The 10454-nt window shown below is 35.9% G+C and overlaps 1 protein-coding gene and 1 pseudogene across 1 annotated transcript; both read left to right on the top strand.

Moving 5' to 3' along the window:
• The first annotated feature begins 3653 nt into the window (after positions 1–3653).
• Positions 3654–4253, top strand: LOC114296685 (dirigent protein 25 pseudogene; annotated as a pseudogene).
• A 365-nt stretch (positions 4254–4618) lies between these two features.
• On the top strand, positions 4619–9805 carry LOC114296688 (dirigent protein 25-like). Its single transcript, XM_028241012.2, has 2 exons — positions 4619–5105; positions 9684–9805. The coding sequence occupies exons 1-2, from the start codon at positions 4619–4621 to the stop codon at positions 9803–9805; spliced, it is 609 nt and encodes a 202-aa protein (XP_028096813.2).
• Positions 9806–10454: the final 649 nt, after the last annotated feature.

Here is a 10454-nt window from a genome sequence, read left to right on the forward strand (position 1 = left end):
AATGCCTTACTTAAGACAATATATGTTGGTAAATTTTGAGTTACTTTGGGAACAACTTTGTGCTACGTTTTGGAATCCCCTAAGTTTGAAATTGCAGAGTACAGGTTGGTATACATTGTTTTCAATTTAATTTTCAATTTAATTTGTTGAGATTGCAGAGCATTTGTTGGTGTGCTTTATGTGGTGTTAAGTATTTTTTTTTTCTTTTTATTATAGAAAGTTAACGAGTATACAATAGCTCTAATTTCTGTATTTTGTTTAGGGGGAGTTGTTATTTTATTTGAGTTCTGTATAGCGTGTGGTAGAAGTAAAATTGTTACAAGTTCTTTAAGAAGAATAATATTTCTTTATATTTTCTTAATATCTTTATCAAAAAATGACACAGATTTCATAAATTTCAACATAATATGTATAAATTACAACTGCGTTTTAATCCCAACATTATTTACACCGTGCCTTTAGGCACGAGCATACACTAGTATATATATATATATATAATGTGTATTTTAATATTATATTTTTTTATAAGTGGGGTTATATGTGAGTAAAGTTATGATTTTTTGTGTCATCAAAAAAAAAAAGTTGAAATATTTGAATATTATATTTTTTGTGAGTGGTACTATAGTAAAATTATATTTTTTGTGTTTTCAAAGAAAAGTTAAAAAAATTTAAAAATTATACTTTTTATAAGATTTGTTATAGGTTTTGTGAGAGATATTATTTTTTTGTCATTTTACACAAAAATTATGATAATTTTAGAAAGTTATATATATATATATATATATTTTTTGTAAGTGATGTTATATTTTTTTGAATAAAATTATGGGGTGTACATCATGTGCACAATGTAAAATTTTCTTATCGTTTAAGCTCGGCTTGACAAGTTATCCATCTCTCCTGTACTGTATCGTTAGGCTGTCAAATCTGTCTAGAGCCCTACTTGTGTGGCTCCCTAATAGATAACAATTGATTAAATCGAATGAATCCGCCAACGAGTGCGAGTGAATGATTATTAATTCGTCTAATTTTGTACGGATGATGAATTTCGGATTTAATATTCTTTTGGTCGCAATTGAATCGTCAAATCGCGAGGACCCTTTGTAATTTATAAGATTTTATATTTTTAATTTGTTTAGATATTCTATTTGTATTTTCAATTGAAAATGAGTTTAGATATTCTATTGTGTTTTCAATTTGAAAACCCTTTTATCAAATGGTAAGTGTTGATATTTGGTATTTTTGTGTAGAAAATGTAAGGTTTAATTTTGTCATTTTTAAAAAAAATCAAATTAAATAGTTTTTGAATAAAAAAAAAAAAGTAATGAAATAGTTTTGATAATGCATGATTTTCTTATATGTATTTATTATTAGTATTTGACAATTTACTTGATAATCTTTTAGTTATGTTGAGTTGGATTGTTATCCCAAAAAAAATGTTGATAAGTTGTTATATTATGTTCAAAATTTGTAAAAGTTTAAACTGCCAAACTGATTTGCACTCATCCGCCAATCCGCCAACCCTTTCAATCAGTATCCGCTAATCTAGCAGACAGATGCGGATTGATTTTTTCTAATCCACCAATCCAGCAAACGGATGGCGGATTGAAGGTTCCCCAACCGCAACCGAACCGTGAACACCCCTACTTTCCATTGTGTTTAGTTGAAGGATTTAAAGAGGGATTTGGAAAAAGAAAAAGAAAATGTGTGTGAAATTAGGTGAAATGTAAGTATATTTTATTCACATTTCACCTAATTGCTAAGGGCAAATTCACCCCCTGATACCAAAGTTGCTAGTTGGGGGAAATGTAAGTATATTTTATTCACATTTCACCTACTTTTTTCACTTTCCTTTCCAAATCCTTCCTCAAATTCCCCAATTAAACACAACATTCATGTATAATCAATCTTCTTCAATAATGTTTTATTATGGACTGACCCCATGACATACATGCTAGCCACTCTGGTGGTTTAATCTTGATAGGGGTGTAAATCTGGCTCGGTCCGACCCACTTGGGCCTGGGCTCCCGTCAAAATTCGGGTCGGGTTGGGTCGGTCCACGGGCCAAAAACGTAGACTCAGGCCCTAGCCCAAGCCTAGGGGCATTCGGGCTTTGGGTGAGTCTGATTATTTTTTTGTTTTTTTAATTTTTTCTATCAAAATTTTATTATTTTTCACTAAAAAAGATATTGGGCCTCGGGTAGGTCGGGCCTTGGACCGGGCCTTGAGTAGACCTTAAGTGGACTGATAGACTGGGCCAGGCAGACCGGGCCAGGGTTCAAAATGATGACCCAGTCCCAGGGACTTAGGCTGGGTTCGGGCCGAGACCCAAATGGGTAGGGCTTACCTCGGGTTGCGGGTCATTTTTGCACTCCTAAGTCTTGATGACTAATGTTTTTGATGGACCTTCTTGCACTTCCCTAGGATGTTCACTAACAGACAGCTATTTGTACATTATGAATGTTTGCAGGAATTTTGAACTCGTGTGTTATTATAGGGTGGTTGGGGAATTAGGAGTTTAGCCTAGTTTAAGTTAAAGTTTACACACAAACAAAAAAAATAAAAAATAAAAAATAAGAAATAAAAAAAAAATAAAAAATAAAAAAATAAAAAAAAAACATGTTAAAATAATTAATAAGACAAAATGTCACGTCAAATTCATAATCATTTCACTTTTTCTTTCACAAATATCACATCCAATTATAAAAAAGTTTAATCTTCTATCAAAACACAAAAATTTTAGCATACTAAAATAACCAAAATTTAAAATAGCCTACTAAAATAGCAACTTCTCAAAAACCCACTATGTTTACCAGATAGTAGTGCAAAGGACATTGTTGAATCTGTTAATTTTAAGATGAAACGTTGTGGGGTGGGCTTTGTAATTGCCTAAATCAATCTTTTCTGATCTGTTAATCATCCAGTTGACTAGTGTGTATCAATACATATATTACATTTTACCTTTTTGCAGAATGCTAAAATCATTTTTTTCTAGAGTTTCATCCACCTGATACACCATTACCAAAAAAATAAAAATAAAAATTCTGCCTAATCTATAATTGAACTGTTAAGATAGGACTAAACTTTGTGCTTATTGTTTATTAGGTTGAGCGCAGCTTTGGACTTGCGGGTTTGAGTTTGAGGCATATTTTGTGAGAAAAATATATTCAAATTGGTTTTACCCTTTTATCTAATCTATCCTAAAAAACATGAGACTTAGGTCTGCAAGTTCTAACGAATACAACCAGAAGTGGGAACTCATATGTATCTACTCCATCTTATCAACTCCATCTTATATTTGTTAAGTTTTGCTCTTGATATGCACAGTATATATACCCAAGCAAGCTATCAAAACCAACCCATCATCACCATTCGAAGGCAAAACATTTTCATTCTCGAAGTCTCATCTTAAACTCATGGCAAGCTATCCACTGAAGAGCATAATTTTCTTTCTTCTCCTAGACCTTGCAATTACATGTGTGACATCAGCTCGAATCCTCGATGAGGAGGTACCAGCTGTCCCCGCCATTGCACCCGTGGCACCTGATTCACAGGAAACACCTGTTTCCCCTGTAACTCCTGTGGCTTCTGTCCCAGCTACTTCCATTGGTGTCGTGGCTGGCGCTGCAAGCCCTGACCATACACTGACCTTGTTCATGCACGACATACTTGGTGGCTCAAACCCTTCAACTAGAGCAGTGACGGGCATTGTATCTAACCCAGCTGTCACTGGTCAAGTCCCCTTTGCCAACCCAAACGGTGCTGTCCTCCCAGTTAACAATGGCGTCCCTGTCAACAATGCCAACAGCGGTGTTATCAACAATAAAAACATTCCCTTCCTCACCGGCCTCAGTGGAAGCACACCTAATGTCATCCAAACCAATGGTAACGACATCGTCAAGGGAGGTTTCCTGAATGGTCCCCAGCTCCCTTCAGGGAATGCGCTCCAGAAGCTCATGTTTCGGACAATGACTGTTTTTGACGAAGAATTGACTGAAGGGCATGAGCTAGGGTCTGGTTTGGTTGGTAAGGCGCAAGGGTTTTATGTGGCTAGTTTGGAAGATGGGAACAGCCAGGTCATGGCCTTTACCACCATGTTTGAGAGTGGCCGTTATGGTGATAGCCTCAGCTTCTTTGGTCTGCATCGAATTGCTGTCTCGGAATCCCATCTTGCAATCATGGGAGGTGTTGCTGAAAATACCAGAAAAAATTATATTTTATTGATAAATGATGCAAAGAAAATGAGATACCAATAGATCAGGTCGAGGCACGGATATCTCATTTTCTTTAAGGAGATCAAGCCCACTGCGGTAGGAAGAACCTCAATACCGATGCAGCAGTCACAAAACTATGACTTGTCCCCTCCAGGATACAACAGCCCGACCACTTGTCGTATGGTTCAGGCCAACACTACACAAGATGGTGAACCCAACGCTCCACCAATAAAACACCCTTCTTTGCTAGTAATCTCTCTTGTATAGAAAATAGTTGAGGTGTTAGTGGTGTAGAAAAGAGTAGATAAGAGGGACTATTTATAGGCTATTAGGACCTTACAATTACACCTTACAATTACACCAAAAATAAAGACCATTAAATAGGAGAAAATGGTTACACCAAAATAATGACGGGCATTGTATCTAACCCAGCTGCCACTGGTCAAGTCCCCTTTGCCAAGCCAAATGGTGCTGTCCACCTAGTTAACAATGGCGTCCCTGTCAACAATGCCAACAACGGTGTTATCAACAATAACAACATTCCCTTCCTCACCGGCCTCAGTGGAAGCACACCTAATGTCATCCAAACCAATGGTAACGACATCGTCAAGGGAGGTTTCCTGAATGGTCCCCAGCTCCCTTCAGGGAATGCGCTCCAGAAGCTCATGTTTGGGACAATGACTATTTTTGACGAAGAATTGACTGAAGGGCATGAGCTAGGGTCCGGTTTGGTTGGTAAGGTGCAAGGGTTTTATGTGGCTAGTTTGGAAGATGGGAGCAGCCAGGTCATGGCCTTCACCACCATGTTTGAGAGTGGCCGTTATGGTGATAGCCTCAGCTTCTTTGGTCTGCATCGAATTGCTGTCTCGGAATCCCATCTTGCAATCATGGGAGGTGTTGGTGAAAATACCAAAAAAAATTATATTTTATTGATAAATGATGCAAAGAAAATGAGATACAAATAGATCAGGCCGAGGCACGGATATCTCGTTTTCTTTAAGGAGATCAAGCCCACTGCGGTAGAAAGAACCCCAATATCGTTGCAGCAGTCACAAAACTATGACTTGTCCCCTCCAGGATACAACAGCCCGACCACTTGTCGTATGGTTCAGGCCAGCTCTGCACAAGATGGTGAACCCAACGCTCCACCAATAAAACACCCTTCTTTGCTAGTAATCTCTCTTGTATAGAAAATAGTTGAGGTGTTAGTGGTGTAGAAAAGAGTAGATGAGAGGGACTATTTATAGGCAACTAGGACCTTACAATTACACCAAAAATAAAGACCATTAAATAGGAGAAAATGGTTACACCAAAATAATAACCATTAACCAAGTTCATGAATTCTGTATAACCTCCATTTATGACCAAGAGGTTACCAAAGTAATGAAATCCCATTTATGAAAAAGATAAATCAATAAATAAATATAAGATATTAAAATGGTCCAACAATCCCCCACTCATTTTAATATCAAAAAGTAAAAATAAAAATAAGAGAGATTACCAAACGAAGATAGATTAGTATGCATCATGAAGGTGTGTTCTGCATTGAACCTTCATTAGTGAAACAACAATCTCTACTCCAGAGTCAGTAGTGGTCTCAGACTTGAACTATGACTGCTTAGGGGAAATAAAGAATTACTGCTCACACATAATAATCTAGGTGTTGACATGAGCTTTAATAGCTAGCACATTACGGCCTTGTGCTAATCCCAGTTTTCATGAACATATTTGAGAATAAGCCTTGTTCTCATAGAAAGCGGCCCCACTTTCATGCTCACATAGGTGGAATCTGTCAAGGATGTTCCTGTAATTTACACACCCCACTCAACAAGAGCTACAGAATTTCATTAAGAGTATAAAAACTCAACCCTCCAACATTACAGGACAAATGCACTTACATCATAGGGATGGATAACAAAATATTAAGGAGTGCATTTTTTACAACCACCATATGATTCGTTCTTCCCATTGAATCTAGTTACAGGATCTCTGGTCCCTAGGTTGGGTATCCTCATACATGGCTTATGATTTTATAGGCTTCAAACCCATCGCCCTCGATGTATTCCAGACCCTATCTCTCGCCAAGACCTTGGTTAACGGATCCGCAAGATTATCACAAGATCTTACATAATTCATAGTTATGATGCCATTACTCAAATAGGATCTCACATTATTGTGTTTCCTTCGAATAGGTCTGGATTTACCATTATAAAAATGATTGTTCACTCTACCAATAACAGTAGTGCTATCACAACGGATTAACACATGAGGAATTGGTTTTTCCCAAAAAGGAATATCATGTAACAAATCTCTCAACCAATTCGCTTCCTCACATGCTGAAGCTAACGCTATAAGCTCAGCTTCCATTGTAGAATTAGCAATTATTGTCTGTTTTTTAGACTTCCAACATATAGCACCACCACCCAAGGTAAAAATAAAACCTGAGGTAGAGAGAGAATCACTTGACAAAGTGTTCCAATCGGCATCACTATATCCCTCAAGTACCGCAGGATACTTGTTATAAAACAAACCATAATTTTTTGTTCCAGATAAATATCTCATAATTCTTCCCATGGCTAGCCAATGATCTTGACTTGGCTTGCTTGTAAACCTGCTAAGTACTCCAACAGCATATGCAATGTTAGGTCTAGTACAGTCAGTAGCATATCTCAAACTACCAATCATGCTAGCACATTCCTTTTGATTAATCACTTCCTTTTCTTTTGTTACAACAGACATGTATGCTTGCATCAAAAGGAGTAGCAACATGTTTACAGTCTAGAAAATTATATTTCATTAACATTTTCTCAACATAATGCGATTGATCAAGAAAAATATCATCATTAGTCTTGGTAATTTTAATTCCCAAAATAAAATTGGCTTCACCAAGATCTTTCATATCAAAGTGGCTGTTAAGCATATTTTTAGTCTCATTTATAATATGCAAATTAGAGCCAAAGATAAGTAGATCATCCACATATAGGCTAATAATCACATGTGCATTCTCACAAGTTGTATAATATATGCACTTATCACATTCATTCGTCTTATAGCCATTCTCAAGCATGCAGGAATCAAATTTCTCATGCCACTGTTTAGGAGCTTGTTTTAAACCATAAAAAGATTTAGTTAGCTTACACACCTTACTTTCTTGGCCAGGCTCCACAAAGCCTTTGGGTTGGTCCATGTAAATCTCCTCATCTAGATCTCCATTTAAAAATGTTATTTTTACATCCATTTGATGAATTTTTAAATCATGAATTGCAGCCACTGCAATCAACAGTCTAATGGATGTAACTCTAGTAACCGGAGTAAAAGTATCAAAGAAATCAAGATCAACTTGTTTCTTAAAACCTTTAGCAACAAGCCTCACTTTATATTTATCTATAGTTCCATCCGGTTTAAGTTTTTTACGAAGGACCCATTTACACCCAATAGTTTTACAACCTGGAGGTAAATCCACTAACTTCCATGTTTTATTTGAAAGTAGTGAGTCTATCTCATCATTTACAGCCTCTCCCCAGAAAATAGCATCAGGTGATGATAAAGCTTCTTGTACCGTAAGAGGAATTTCTTCCACATTGTAAAGATAATAGTCAGGGCCAAAATCTTTTTCAACTCTAGCTCGTTTACTTCTTCTTGGTTGGATTTGAAAATTTTCTTTTTCTTGAAAAACTTGAGAGGGAGTAGAAGACCTAGGCATAGATAAAATATTTTCAGAAATTATTTGACCCCCGCTATTTCTAGATTTGAAAGGAAATTTATTTTCATGAAAAATAGTATCACCTTATTCAAAAATAATATTATTTTCCATATCAAAAAATCTATAAGCTGTACTATGCAATGCATACCCAAGAAAAGCACAGGTGGTAGCTCGTTCACCCAATTTAGGTCGTTTAGGATCTGCAAGCCTCACAAAAGCTAAGCAACCCCAAACCTTCAAATAACCTAGATTTGGTTTATGCCCCCGCCACAACTCATAAGGTACAATTTTAGTCCTTTTGTGTGGCACTCTATTTATCACATGGCAAGCTGTCAAAATAGCCTCACCCCAAAGATTTGAGGGAGCACCTGAATCAATAAGAATAGCATTCGTCAAGTCAATTAACGTTCTATTTTTCCTTTCAGCTACGCCATTAGATGAAGGTGAATATGGTGGAGTAGTCTCATGAATAATTCCCAATGACTGAACAAAAGAGTTGAATCCAAGAGATTCATACTCACGGCCTCTATCACTTCTAATTCTTTTAATCTTTTTACCGAATTGATTTTCCACTTCAAGAAGGAATTCTTTACATTTCTCAAAAGCATCACTTTTATTTTTTAATAAATATACGTTTGTGTATTTTGAAAAATCATCAATAAAAGTGATAAAATATCAGTTACCACCCCGAGTTAAAATTCCTTCAAACTCACACAAATCAGTATGAAATAATTCTAGCAATTCGGTATTTTTTTCAACACTTTTATGAGCCCTCTTGGTAATTTTTGCTTTACTGCAAACTTCACATTTCTCAAATTTTTTTGTCATTTTGGGAATTAACTCTAAACTATTCATGATTCCCACATATTTACTATTTATATGACACAAGCGAGCATGCCAAAAATTAATAGAAGACAAAGTGTAAATAAGTAAATTTAAGAGATAAAAGCGACGTTTATACTTATCTGTATTATAGGAAGCCACTTTTGCTTCATGTGCCTCGTAGTCTTCATCATTCATCTCCTCGGTTAGGATTTTGTTTGGATTCTTTTCAGTAAAAACATATGCAACTTTCAAAAGGCTAAGGTAAAAAAGAACTTTTCCTTTCCACCTCTTAAAATGAACTCTTTTGAACTTGAAAGGCTTGTTGAGATCTCCAATTCCATCATTGGTTTTTTTTGGCACTTGTTCCATGTTTGATATCCTTAAAATTGTTGGTGAAAATACCAGAAAAAATTATATTTTATTGATAAATGATGCAAAGAAAATGAGATACCAATAGATCAGGCTGAGGCACAGATATCTCGTTTTCTTTAAGGAGATCAAGCCCACTGTGGTAGAAAGAACCCCAATACCGATGCAGCAGTCACAAAACTATGACTTGTCCCCTCCAGGATACAACAGCCCGACCACTTGTCGTATAGTTCAGGCCAACTTTGCATAAGATGGTGAACCCAAAGCTCCACCAATAAAACACCCTTCTTTGCTAGTAATCTCTCGTGTATAGAAAATAGTTGAGGTGTTAGTGGTGTAGAAAAGAGTAGATGAGAGGGACTATTTATAGGCTACTAGGACCTTACAATTACACTAAAAATAAAGACCATTAAATAGGAGAAAATGGTTACACCAAAATAATGACCATTAACCAAGTTCATGAATTCTATTTAATCTCCATTTATGACCAAGAGGTTACCAAAGTAATGAAATCCCATTTATGAAAAAGATAAATCAATAAATAAATATAAGATATTAAAATGGTCCAACAGGAGGTACTGGAAAGTATGTCAATGCTAAGGGATATGAAATTGTGAAGACGTTCCCAGCTGCCAACCAGCAAAACAATGATGGAGTGGAGACTCTGCTCCAAATCACTGTGTATCTCACTTATTAGTAGTATGTTTGGGTTTAATGGTGGTTGTTCAAGAGTGTTTTTAGATCTCTTTATGACATATTTGAATGCTAAAAATCCTTGTTTTTATTGAAATTTATTGAAGTTTGAGAGCATAAACTTCAGCCATATTACTTCTTTCATTTCCTATAAGTCTCTGGTTTACAATTCTGTAACCATTGCAATCGAATGACTTTGGAAAAATTTCTGGTGGTTGGATATATATGGTCCTAACTTAAGTTTCAGAATTCGACTAAGTCCGGTTACTTGCAACTGAAATTGTGTCGCATGTTGCAAATTAATTATGATCTGCATTAGTTGTTACAGGGAATTTTTCAACAATACTTGTTTTACTGCTAGAGTTGGGGACTAAATTTATGTCACATCCAAGTTGTCTTGTAAATTTTCATTCACTTATTCGCAAATTTTCCCAACAGTAGTCCCACCATGTTTGCTCCATCAAGGTTGTTATTACATGTACAATTAGTCACACAAATTATTCTGTGTTTAAACTTGTGTTTGTTGATCTTTCCATTAAAAAAGAAAACCTTTTGTTTGTAGTTGTAAGTCTATTGATGGCAGTTTGCACTGTTTACAAAGGTGAATTGCTTGGCCTCGTAACCAAACAATCTGATACAAGTGGATAATTAGT

Source organism: Camellia sinensis, chromosome 14 (assembly GCF_055761805.1).
Source record: "Camellia sinensis isolate YWXY chromosome 14, ASM5576180v1, whole genome shotgun sequence".
NCBI lineage: Eukaryota > Viridiplantae > Streptophyta > Magnoliopsida > Ericales > Theaceae > Camellia > Camellia sinensis.